We start from the raw sequence: 11,448 nt of genomic DNA on the forward strand, positions 1-11,448 counted from the left end.
CAAGTTCATATGAATTAACATCACCCAAGGTTGGGATGGTAGTTCTGGTCACCTTCAGCATTTATACCAAGCTTTGCAGTTTGCACCAGGAAGCTTCATTTCTTGCAGAAATCAGAATGGCATCTGAGCCTTTAGCATCAAGTTCACCAAGGTTATCCAGTAAGGTATCATGATGTATGGCCTACTTGGTATTATTTGTATGAGCTAGTTCTGCCAGATTGTTGAACTCATATCAAAGCTAGAGTGCTAGACACCTGACACATCTGTCATCTACATACAGATTTCATAGAGAAACGACCATGATGTCATCCAATTCCCTCGTCCAGCGCCTGATGAAATGGTGCCCGTGGTTACTGAGAGATGAGCCGAAGAAACCTGTCAAGGTTCTAGTCACCGGCGCCGCAGGTAATTCAGAACTTACAGCCTAATCAAACACTGAAGCAGCTAGAAATTCGCTGATGACGTTTTTGTGCCGTTATTTGCAGGGCAAATAGGGTATGCCATTGTCGCGATGATCGCGAGGGGCCTGATGCTAGGAGCCGACCAGCCGGTGGTGCTCCACATGCTGGACCTGCCGGTCGCGGCGGATGCCCTGAACGGCATCAGGATGGAGTTGATCGACGCTGCACTGCCTCTGCTCAGAGGTTCGTCAGTTCGTGTCCAGTCCATTGTAGTGTAGTTCAGGTTCCTTGTTAGCGTTGTTGAATGCTTTGCCTGTTCAGGCGTGGTGGCGACGAGTGACCAGGCTGAAGCGTTCAAGGGCGTCAACGTCGCCGTCCTGATCGGTGGATGGCCGAGGAAAGACGGGATGGAGAGGAAAGATCTGATCGGCAAGAACGTCGCGATCTACAAGTCGCAGGCCTCCGCGCTGCAGCAGCACGCTGCGCCAAACTGCAAGGTGAAATGACGCAAACACGTACACGCAAGGCCGTGCATGCATGATCTGATCGACCGGAGTTTGCAGGTCTTGGTCGTGGCTAATCCTGCAAACACGAACGCGCTCGTCCTCAAGCAGTTCGCGCCTGCGATTCCGGCCAAGAACATCACCTGCCTCACCAGGCTCGACCACAACCGGGCCCTCGGCCAGCTCGCCGAGAAGCTGAACGTGCACGTCGCCGACGTCAAGAACGCCATCATATGGGGCAACCACTCCTCCACCCAGTTCCCCGACACCAGCCACGCCACCGCATTGACCGACCGCGGCGAGAGGCCCGTCAGGGAGCTCGTCGCCGACGAGAAATGGTAAGGAACATGTCGATCATATGCATATGTATGCGTGCGATTTTTTTTCCTGTGCGATAACGCGCGCATTCCTGAGAGTGTCAGGCTGAGGGAGGAGTTCGTCAGCACCGTGCAGCAGCGAGGCGCCGCGGTGATCAAGGCGCGGAAGCAGTCGAGCTCGCTGTCCGCCGCCAGCGCGGCATGCGACCACATGAGAGACTGGATCCTTGGAACCCCGAAGGTCCATGCCATCTTCCTCTCTCCGATCACATCTTTGTCATATGCTGCATGTCGAGTTGCTTGAGATATTGAAGCGTTTGCTCCTCCTCTCCTCCCCAGGGTACGTGGGTGTCCATGGGCGTTTACTCTGACGGCAGCTATGGCGTCCCCGAGGGCATCTTCTATTCGTTTCCGGTGACCTGCGAGAAGGGGGAGTGGTCTATCGTGCAAGGTGAGCTCGTGGAACCCTACTTGTGATTCAGATGCGTAGTAGCACGTTGCAGTTGCAGGGATGAGAGATCAGGCTAAGAACGTTCATTTTGTTCGTACTCCAGGACTTCAGATTGACGACTTTGCACGGTCCAAGATGGATGCCTCAGTGACCGAGCTCAAGGAAGAGAAGCGCATAGCTAATGGGTTTGTGATCTGAACTGCAACCAAGAGGCTCAAGCAGAGCTTCAGCTAACGTTTACTTACGTAAAAGTAAATTGTTGCACGGGTTTCGTCAGTTATGTTCTTCACTGCCACATAGTTGATCATCATCATCGATGGTGTTGTTATGCTGTGTATTTCATGGTTCGGCATTATGTTATCCCGTGTATCGATGTTGCTTCAATAAACCACGCGCAGTCACTGCATTTGTCAATTTCCAAGTTTCTGGTACAGTAGCACTTCCCTTCAGACGTGAGGTTCTACTCACACAGAAGATTAGACGACGGAAGCACACTGTATCCAAAGAACCGGTCGTGTATACAGTACAATTTACAGGCAGAGCATATCGACCTAATGACTACAATTATCGTGGCTGATTCTTTACCATAGTTTAACAGTTAGTGGAACCAAACCGGAGCTGCAAGTCAGCAGCTCATCCGTCATCTCTGCACGCTAACCAGCTCTGCGAGATCTGAACCTGAGCAGCATGAGTCGAAGCTGGTGAAGGGTATTTGTCCACACCATATCCTCCTCTCTGATTGTGTTTATATCCGTTTCTTTTTTTGCTTAGCATTGTATTGGCCCAAGTCTGGCCATGCTCAATCACCGAGCACTCTACCATCTGAAGTTGTATGCCTCATTTGAGCTCACAAGTTTCCAGCTTGCGCCCTAACCGATCTATTTACTGGTATTCTCTGGCAGATGCAAGATGACGGGAATTCATGGAAATCATCTCTTCCTGGTCTGGTATCATCCGGTTCTCCCATTAGACCCCTTTGTGCTTTCTTTACCTTTCGAGAAAATATTTCCCAGCCCATCTGATTCCGTCTCTGAAATAATGAATTGAGTTTTTTCGCATTTGGTCGAATAGTTCTCTTGTGGCCCAGGTAGTGCCTACAAAATTAATGAACAACCATTAGCATAAAACACTACCAACAATATACACAGAAATGCAAAATACAGAAAAAAAGAAGTCTACCCAAGGTGGATTTTTATCAAACCAGGAAGATGGATTGTACCTCAAGGTGCATGTGTTTGCACTGACTTAATATACTTTACCAAAATGTACATCTAATACATTCAGCAAACAAGATAGATGCATACCTTCTTCCAGCTAAAACCTTGGCCATGTTTCCATTATTATTTGCAACAAAAACATCACTCCCATCACATACAATGAAATCAATTGCAGCCAGTTGTGAAGAGAACGGGAGGAATGGTTTCAAATCATCGCCCGCAAGCAACTCTTTGGTGTAAAAATTTGGAAAGAGATCCCTCAGAGGCTGGAGTGTTTCTTCTCCACCATATATTTCTCCAGAAGCAACATACAGGTATGTGTCATTGCTAAAACCAAGAGCTCGGAGCATCAAACCAATTTCCTGAGGAGTCAGTGGACATTTGCCCCTATTGCGCTCATCCTCGGCGCTCAACTCCTGCTAGGAATCAGCCCAAATCATTTCATCATTCAAATATTCATCCAATGGTACTAACTGATCAAAAGAAGACATGGGCAATCAAAATTAACTCAGCATATCCTTGTCAATGCAAAAGAAATAATCCACAAAAAAGTGCAATAAGAAATAATCTATACAGATAATAAACTGCTATTTGGATTTTGACAAACTAAGCAATAGGCTTAGCTCACCAAGTGTCAGAGTCTTACAGGTAATGTATCCCATCTTTTCCTAATTTCACCTAATTCCCTCCGTTCTTTTTCACCGCCACCATAGTAACATCCAGAAAATGCAAGCATGTCAGGCTCAAACCTGATGAGTCAAGGAAAAAAAAGGTTATTCATTCCATTTCATATAAGTACTTTCAGGGGGAAAAATGCTCAGTATTATCATTTTCAAAGAAATTAGATTAAAGAAAAAAGTAAAAAGAATACCTCAAGTGAACGGCGACGTATCGTGGGCCCATGGCCCTCAGCTTGTGCACCAATTTCTCACCCAGAGTTTGTATGGAATTTGCAAATCTTAGTGCATGGAAATTTACTCGGCAGCGTAACTTCTGCAATTCTTCATCAAGCTCATTAGTGAGCCGATAATCAAACTTTGTTAGTTGCAAAGCCTGCAAGAATTAAAATGTCAAGTGAATAGGTAAGCCTCTTTGTTTTTATATAAAAAATATTCCACATATGAACCTAATGATTTCACATAGATGTTTCTAATTATTACATATTTTTAACACACCATACTGGAAACAGCAAATCAGGAGGTAACGTCATAATTGACATATGATGCACCATACAATCCAAGCCACAGATAAACAACATCAGACAATCGAATCTTCTAACTATTCAGCATAAATTATCACACTTAACAAGATGCACAATGTGATTGTTATCTTGAAATAAAACGTGTTGCCGAAGCAATCACAAGCAGATGAATAATTGATCAATAGGACACAATATATAGCAAGTTCCTAACCAATTTGATGGTTCAGTAGCTTACTTACTCGCCTTCGCATAAGTATAGGCAAAACTTCATCAACGTAAAAATCAGGCATAGATTTCCTAGGTGCACGCATGGTCCATGGGAGTTTATCCATTGACATCATCACCTCGTAAGGGATCCTTTTGACGATGGTTACATCCTTTGATAGGTAAGATATGAACCAGTCCACGTCAAAAATGTCAGAGAAGTCACTGCATATAGCACATGCCATATCAGGGTAGATCCTCTATGCAAGGGGACAAAGAGGTGATGAATTCAGAAGTTGTCCTATAATTTCAAGCTCTTAGCTTTGAGCTTACCTGTCATCCTTCCAGAATGAGCGGTGGTCTAACTCAGGTACAACAAGTGTGGCATTCAATATTCGGGCAACGACAACAGCATCTGTTATCTGGAAACTGAAGATCATAATGGTAATGCAATGGATAATAGAAAACAACGCAATTAAAGGTTGAAAGACAATTGTACCCCTATGCGCTGTTGATTTAATCCCCCGCTAGTAGCTATCAGTAAGTATCCAGTAGAACGATTCTCCGGCACAGCAGCTGACATATGAACATATGGAATCACCGTATTATAATTCTTTCACTTTCACCTAGTTATGTAGTCAAAAGAGAAGATGACTAATTAAGCAAACTAACATCTGAAATTTGTGCTCCTCCTGCTGCATCCATAGTACAAGTTGGAATACCTCGATTTCCAAATATTTATGGGCTCGTTATTTCTAATCTGCACATGTTGCTAGATTACATTAGTAAAGAAAAGAATACCCACAATTTAATATTTCTAATTAAATCTCATGAAAAAACTACATATATGCAAAAAATTGAACTTTTTGCACAGTTGCTTTCACTTAGTTTCTAACGATGCTGTACGTGCAGGCATCTCCAGAAAACAAACTATGCCAATTCACTCTTGTCGCACTCACATATGTCACGAGAATTCTAAATATTTCGTCGCATTACACAGTCAAATTACCTGCTTAGATCGCCACCGGCTCCGGATCCGCGACCAGTCGGCATCCGTAACGATGTGCCCGGTGAAAAGGGACACGAACCCTAGAACGAACAGCGCCGTTCCGAGGAAGACCGGCGACGGCTGCGTCCTCCTCGCCGCCCTCGGCGACGCGGCGCCACCGGAGTGTGGCTTCGCCGGATCAGGCTTCCTCCCCATCCCCCCCGTCCTAAATCACCGCCCCTGCCAGTGCCCCTCGACCGCCACCCGTACGGAGCCACCGCTCCGCCGACGCCGCGGGTGCGACTGCCACCGCGCTAGATCACGGAGGCACGGGAGCTCGCGGATGGTGCGGCCATGGCGAGAGGACGACGAGGGGGCCGGGATACGCCGCCGGTGGTGGGCACGTGGGGACTGGGGAGTGAAGTGTGACTGTGCCGCAGCCGCAAGGGCCAGTGAGGAAAGCTAGCAGAAAGGTCCGTGTGTACTTTTTGGGCCTGCTCTGTCGCATCTTGCTACGACGCAACTAAAATTCAACATGGGCCCCAATTTGGTCCGCACCCGAGAATATTGAGCTGGGCCTCTCATGTTGGTCCGCACTTCCGCACGCGACAAACTTGTGTTCACTCGTTGTTAGCACATTGGGCCATCTGGAGACGAAGGGCTTGGGAGGAGGTATCCACTTCTATACGCAGACCGCAGTGGTGGGAGGAGGTATCCACTTCTATACGCAGACCGCAGTGGAGAGTACCCGTTAGCAGGTACAAAATTTTTTTTTCCCATATCTATACCCATATGGGTAGCAATTATAATTTTACACAACGATTAGACCATTATAACCAGGGTTTTTTATCATCCTTAAAAAGTACTAAAAGATACTAAAATTTTGCAAAAAAATTTGTTACATCAAGGTACCATATTTTTGCACTAAAAATATGATAGCTCAAGGTATTTTTTTAAGAATGTTAAAAATGCTCTTATAACAACTTTTAAAAGAAAGCAAGTAAACCGTACTACCGTGATTCAAAAATCAAGATATTAGATAATAATTCCATACAAATTGGTTGTAATAGAGACTCGTGATATAGTTTTTTTATCCATGGATTAGTGGGTATAGGTGCATCGAGAACAAACTCATGCATATTTAAATGAACACGTAAATACTTTTGCTTATTAAGCTACTACTATGACCCCTACACAGTCACAAACTCAGTAACTGCACAAGGTGTTACTACTACACGTCACGAAGGCCGATCGATCTGCCATCTGAAAATTAAAGGCGACGCGTGCGCATGCAGCACAACTGTTCCGATCACCGTCCTGGCCACACACAGGTGAGACACTGCAAACTCTAACAGCAGACGCTCGCTGGACGGACGCAGCCAGCAGCCACTTGCGACGGACCGGATCCACCCGGCCAACTTGCAACGGGGTACCGCAAGCCTGCGCTGCTGCACATGTGCAAAAGTAAAAGCATGTACCCCTACCACCATCAACGCGAAAGAAGAAGAAAAATCAACATCACTTCACAGCGGCAGTACAGTACGCGCAGTGACCAAGGAAGGACGTGAACGGGCGAGCGGAGGCCGTAGCGGGGGTAGCAGCAGCAGCAGCAGCGTCGCAGGGAATGGCTCAGGAAGAGGCCAAAATAGGCGTACCCGTACCGTACGTACGCACCGTATCCTCTCCTCCCCAACGCCCAGCACGGGGATGTTATTTCCCCCAAAGCACAGACATACCCCCCATTCCCCAGCCAATAGCCAGTGGGCCGCCCTGTAGCTGACACTGACAACTGGACCACCGCCGTACCGGCCCCACCCCCGCTGGCATGCATGTACACCACGACCTTGCCTCGCAGGCTTTTCTTTACTGCTCGTACTACTAGTAACCGGGTATACGCAATGTACTCGGATACTACCTCCATGACATGTGGGGTCAACTGTGTGTTGGGCCCATCGACAGGTGGGCCGTGTATTGTCAACTGTTGCGTTGGCTGGGAGAATCTATGGTGGCGTCCGGTTCCGGATATGGGATCTTTGCGCAAGTTGGCAGAGGGGGCGTCACTCCCGTGATCCGTACGGACGGGAGGGGGCACGAATCACTGGCAGGTGGGGCTCCTCCGGCGGCGGCAGGGACGTTTTGGCCCGGCGTGTCAGTGTCGACGGGGGGCGGGGCGGGGCGGGGCGACAGCGTATTGTCACACAGCGCGGGCGGGCGCGCGCGCGCGCGGCGTTTAATGGCCGTGGCAGTCGTGTCACGGCGCAGCAGCGATTGAACCTGTCAATGACACACCTCCATGTGGCGAGGGGCCCGCATGTCACGAGCCACGCTCGTGACCCCACCACACCCGGCTCCTGACGGGAGATCCCACATGTCAGTACGGCGCGTGCTTCCTCGCCAGTAGGCTGCTCCTCCCCGGGGGCGCCTCCCGCCCTCGCTCGCTTCACCTCGCTGCCTGGCTGCTTTGCTTTATATGGAGCGCCAGTGCGGCAAACCTACTCGCTGTACTTACAACCGCCGCCGCCGCCGCCGCAGCCTTTCTTTTTCCCAATCGGCGCTAGTTTTCGATCGCCCACCGGCCGGCCGGACCGGGAGCTAACCGCGGGATACGTTGCATTACGTCCCGCGTGTGCGTCTGTAGGTGTAGCTGCCATGGAAGGAAACGGCTGCGGCGGTGGTGGAAGCGGGCAGACACCTCGGGGTGTCGCTGGGATGCACTGGGCTCCCGTCACCTCGGCGCCTTGCCCGCAGCCGTTCCTCCCGCCGCCGCCATGCAGGCCCGACCAGATGCAACAGCAAGGGCTGACCTGCCTCAAGCTAGGGAAGCGGCCGTGCTTCTGGGGCGGTAGCGGTACCAGCCATGCGGCGCAGGGAAGCAGCGCCGGCGGAGGCGGGGGTGGCGGTGGTGGTGCGGAGGGGAAGAGGAAGGAGAAGGCGGCGACGGCGGCACCGGTGGTGCCTCGGTGCCAGGTGGAGGGATGCGACGTCACGCTCACGGGCGTCAAGGAGTACCACCGGCGGCACAAGGTGTGCGAGGTGCACGCCAAGGCCCCGAGGGTCGTCGTGCACGGCATCGAGCAGCGGTTCTGCCAGCAATGCAGCCGGTGCGTGCATCGCCACGATCTAGCTAGCTCTAGCTGATACTACTATACAGGAGTATATGGATCCATCTCTGCACGAGTGCTCATCGCAGCGTTCACTTGTTCGCGCAGGTTCCACGTGCTTGCGGAGTTTGACGACGCCAAGAAGAGCTGCCGGCGGCGGCTGGCCGGGCACAACGAGAGGCGGCGGAGGAGCAACGCCAGCGAGGCCATGGCCAGGGGATCTGCGCACCCACACGGTACTAACCTACTCCTATCTCCCTTCACGTAGGAGTAGCTCCGTGTCACCCTAAGCAATTTCATTAGGATAAAAAAATACTCACGCTAAACTTAGGGAGACCAATGGAGAGGCAGGTTGACACAGGAGCGTACTCGTACTACAACTCCCCAAATAAGTGTGTCAGATCGAGGGAGGGAGGGAGTAGTACTAGTTGGTTTGATGCCGGGAAACAAGGGGAGAGCTGCAGGTGCGCACCAAAAAGGTCATCGGGATGTGTGTGAGAGCACAGATTTTAATGCACGCCTTTATGTGCACTGGCCTTGCCTGCCTGCCTGCCAGCCAGCCTGCTTGCTTGGAGTGGCAGTGGGCTGGCGTGGCCACTGGCCAGGCCCGACCGTGCATATGATCACCAACAAACAGGAACACCCGCGGCGTCTGCGTGGTCGCTGTCCACGCAACAAGGCAAACAGTAGTAGTACTACTGTCTAGCGAGAGTATATGCTACCGAAAACTGGAGTAATACATACACGTATACCGTACACGGTACAACCGTACGAATGTATAGTGTGCACTGCCCCAAAGACGGCGGTCGAATTCCATAGGGCTGTTCCATACTTCCATGTGCATGGAGTAAGTACTTTCAGGTATAGAAGAGAACAAAATTTACACCGGCATTTTAAAACCTATTAATGCAGGCATTAATTGTTAATAAGTGCTTGAATGGGTAGGCATGTACGTGCTGACCTTCAAATGTAAGCACAGCTCTCGTTGACTCTGCAGTTCAAAATCCTTTTATATGAATAGCAAGGCTGTAAGTTTTACCCTATATTTTTTAAAGATTTTTTCTCCGTTTTTACACGCATGTCCCACATTATTAGGATTAGTGGTATTGATATATGCTGAGTAAGTATGTATCAAAAGAATAAAACTTCTTAATTTGCGGAATAACTAGATTAAAAAATGCAAATTCATTTACTTTGGGGGCAGAGGTTCAACTTTACAAATTAATTTACATTTTATAAGAGGGGGGCCGCTCACAGAAAGTATGATCTCTGGTGCATATTTTTAAAAAAGATAACTCGTGCATGTATGGAGGCTTTGATTTGTAGTATGTCCCTCTGACTGCTTAACAATGTTATGCACTGTATGTAAAGATTGAGACATTATTGAGAATTTGAGCGTAAGATTAAGTAATTTGCATGAATAATAGATATTAACAACCGTAAATATACCAAACAAACTTTCCCTGTAATGTAGTAATAAACAACAGCATACTGGGCCTAGTTTGGTTAACAATAATAACAGTAGTACTATTATTGGGCCTAAACCTAACATCAAGTCCAATTAGCATTGATCTTCAAAACTACATTATTGGATCAACACAAATATACATGACATTGTGGAAGATCAGCTAGTGATCACATAGCGTACAGATATAGTGTTAGTTACTTTGTACCCTGTATCGATCTATGGTTGCGAATATCTACTTTAAACTTTGTTTGGTTGCAAAAGATCAAGACACGCATGCTAAAATGTGAAATGTTTCATGTTAAGACAACAATATATAGTTTGTCCGTCTCAAAATAAGATCATTTTTGTCCTTTATTGGTTGTCCAAAATAAGCTCTTTTCTAATTGGTGTATTGAAGTTGGTGGAAATAAGAAAAATACATTAAAAATAAATAAAGTACGGGATAACTACAGTGAGAGTTTATAAATTTAACGGTATTATAGTTTTTCTATTGTTTTTGTTGGTAAACAAAGAGGTGGAAAATGAAGTTATTTTAGAGTGAAGGAATTATTCGAGTAGCTACCATATTATTAGACCTGATCAATTAATTAAAAATATATGGTAATATTTAGTACTATAATACCAAATAATATGAAGGCATGTTTCGTGATGAATTTTAATGAAACTAATTTAATGTAGTATGGTGTTGGTGTATTTTTATATATTTACTCAAATTTTGAAAAACAACGTAAGACGAATTAAAAAACCTTAACTATGGAAGGGAGGAGATCGGTGTGATCACATAGGCCATTCCTGTAGGCAGCACAATGAAGTTTGTAATGAAAGATTGAAAGTGGTGCGACGTTGTTGCAGGTATGCCGATGCTGGGACACGGCTTCCCGCCGTACGGCCTGCCGACGTCCTCGGCTGGTGCTCTCTCTCTTCTGTCAGCGACCAGAGCCACCGGCCCCTGGCTGATCCCGACGCCCGACATCTCCGCCCGCTCCAGCGCCGCGCTCGACGAGCTCATCGCCGAGAACCGCGCCGCGCTCCTCTCGTGGCAGTTCTTCTCCGACCGGCAGCCGCCGGCCGGGCGGCCAACGGGGCGCCCCCCGGCCGAAACGGTGGGTGGTTGGCACGCGCACCTGCACGCGCCACCGCCCGGCACGGGCGGGCAGCACGACCAGCAGTCCCCAGCCGCGGCTGGACACGTGACGCTCGACCTCATGCAGGCCACCGCCGCGGCACCAGGCGCAGCTGGCGGCGCTCCGCTCCGGCCCGTGCCGGCGAGGCCGCCTGCCAAGGAGAACGGCGACCCCGGCTGCACCCCTGACGCGTGGACGTCGTCGCCCATGGAGGGTGCCCGCGTGGTCTGATCCGGCCACGGCGTCGCCTTCCGCGTGCGTGCCCCGGCCCGGCTGTCCCGTGTCAGCTGATCGTGTGGCGCTGATCAGCTCTGTCCCGACGTCGCGCGCGGCGACCGTGCAATCAACTTGAGTTCGTTGGACAATAGCGTCTTGTCCCGTAGCAATCTATCCCAGTGTACTACCGGTGCAGTGGTGCCACTAGCTAGCAACGTTTTCTTTTTGCTTCTCTCGCGATCTGCTTTTCTGATGAA

The 11,448-nt window shown here is 49.0% G+C and overlaps 3 protein-coding genes across 4 annotated transcripts; 2 read left to right on the forward strand and 1 right to left on the reverse strand.

Moving 5' to 3' along the window:
- Positions 1-231: 231 nt before the first annotated feature.
- On the forward strand, positions 232-1,969 carry LOC102703118 (malate dehydrogenase, cytoplasmic-like). The gene is made up of 7 exons (XM_006653589.3): positions 232-405; positions 486-644; positions 723-898; positions 965-1,242; positions 1,327-1,462; positions 1,561-1,672; positions 1,776-1,969. Exons 1-7 carry the CDS (start codon positions 300-302, stop codon positions 1,868-1,870), a joined length of 1,062 nt encoding a protein of 353 aa, XP_006653652.1. The 5' UTR covers positions 232-299; the 3' UTR covers positions 1,871-1,969.
- A 477-nt stretch (positions 1,970-2,446) lies between these two features.
- Positions 2,447-5,694, reverse strand: LOC102712525 (O-fucosyltransferase 29). Of its 2 annotated transcripts, none has more exons than XM_006652549.3 (9): positions 5,304-5,694; positions 4,967-5,054; positions 4,794-4,870; positions 4,628-4,716; positions 4,330-4,519; positions 3,761-3,942; positions 3,536-3,638; positions 2,977-3,308; positions 2,447-2,766 (listed from the first exon to the last, which is right to left on the reverse strand). In XM_006652549.3, the coding sequence occupies exons 1-9, from the start codon at positions 5,496-5,498 to the stop codon at positions 2,520-2,522; spliced, it is 1,503 nt and encodes a 500-aa protein (XP_006652612.2). In that variant the 5' UTR covers positions 5,499-5,694; the 3' UTR covers positions 2,447-2,519. The 2 variants fall into 2 exon arrangements, with proteins under 2 accessions (XP_006652612.2, XP_006652611.1); XM_006652548.3 differs by having other exon boundaries at positions 2,977-3,305; positions 5,304-5,693.
- Positions 5,695-7,931: 2,237 nt separating this feature from the next.
- Positions 7,932-11,448, forward strand: LOC102703394 (squamosa promoter-binding-like protein 7). The gene is made up of 3 exons (XM_006653590.2): positions 7,932-8,383; positions 8,492-8,619; positions 10,704-11,448. The coding sequence occupies exons 1-3, from the start codon at positions 7,932-7,934 to the stop codon at positions 11,204-11,206; spliced, it is 1,083 nt and encodes a 360-aa protein (XP_006653653.2). The 3' UTR covers positions 11,207-11,448.

Source organism: Oryza brachyantha, chromosome 4 (genome assembly GCF_000231095.2).
Source record: "Oryza brachyantha chromosome 4, ObraRS2, whole genome shotgun sequence".
Lineage (NCBI taxonomy): Eukaryota > Viridiplantae > Streptophyta > Magnoliopsida > Poales > Poaceae > Oryza > Oryza brachyantha.

What these genes read in the sequence shown, in the direction of transcription:
- LOC102703118 (XM_006653589.3), top strand. Translation starts at nt 300, where the DNA reads ATGATGTCATCCAATTCCCTCGTCCAGCGCCTGATGAAATGGTGCCCG. An exon ending in CTCGTCGCCGACGAGAAATG is followed by an intron (nt 1,243 to 1,326) that starts GTAAGGAACATG and finishes TGAGAGTGTCAG; the next exon opens with GCTGAGGGAGGAGTTCGTCA. An exon ending in GGAGTGGTCTATCGTGCAAG is followed by an intron (nt 1,673 to 1,775) that starts GTGAGCTCGTGG and finishes TTCGTACTCCAG; the next exon opens with GACTTCAGATTGACGACTTT.
- LOC102712525 (XM_006652549.3), bottom strand. Translation starts at nt 5,498, where the DNA reads ATGGGGAGGAAGCCTGATCCGGCGAAGCCACACTCCGGTGGCGCCGCG. An exon ending in GAGGAGCACAAATTTCAGAT is followed by an intron (nt 4,871 to 4,966) that starts GTTAGTTTGCTT and finishes TTCATATGTCAG; the next exon opens with CTGCTGTGCCGGAGAATCGT. An exon ending in AAGGTTTTAGCTGGAAGAAG is followed by an intron (nt 2,767 to 2,976) that starts GTATGCATCTAT and finishes TTAATTTTGTAG; the next exon opens with GCACTACCTGGGCCACAAGA.
- LOC102703394 (XM_006653590.2), top strand. Translation starts at nt 7,932, where the DNA reads ATGGAAGGAAACGGCTGCGGCGGTGGTGGAAGCGGGCAGACACCTCGG. An exon ending in TTCTGCCAGCAATGCAGCCG is followed by an intron (nt 8,384 to 8,491) that starts GTGCGTGCATCG and finishes TTGTTCGCGCAG; the next exon opens with GTTCCACGTGCTTGCGGAGT. An exon ending in GGGATCTGCGCACCCACACG is followed by an intron (nt 8,620 to 10,703) that starts GTACTAACCTAC and finishes ACGTTGTTGCAG; the next exon opens with GTATGCCGATGCTGGGACAC.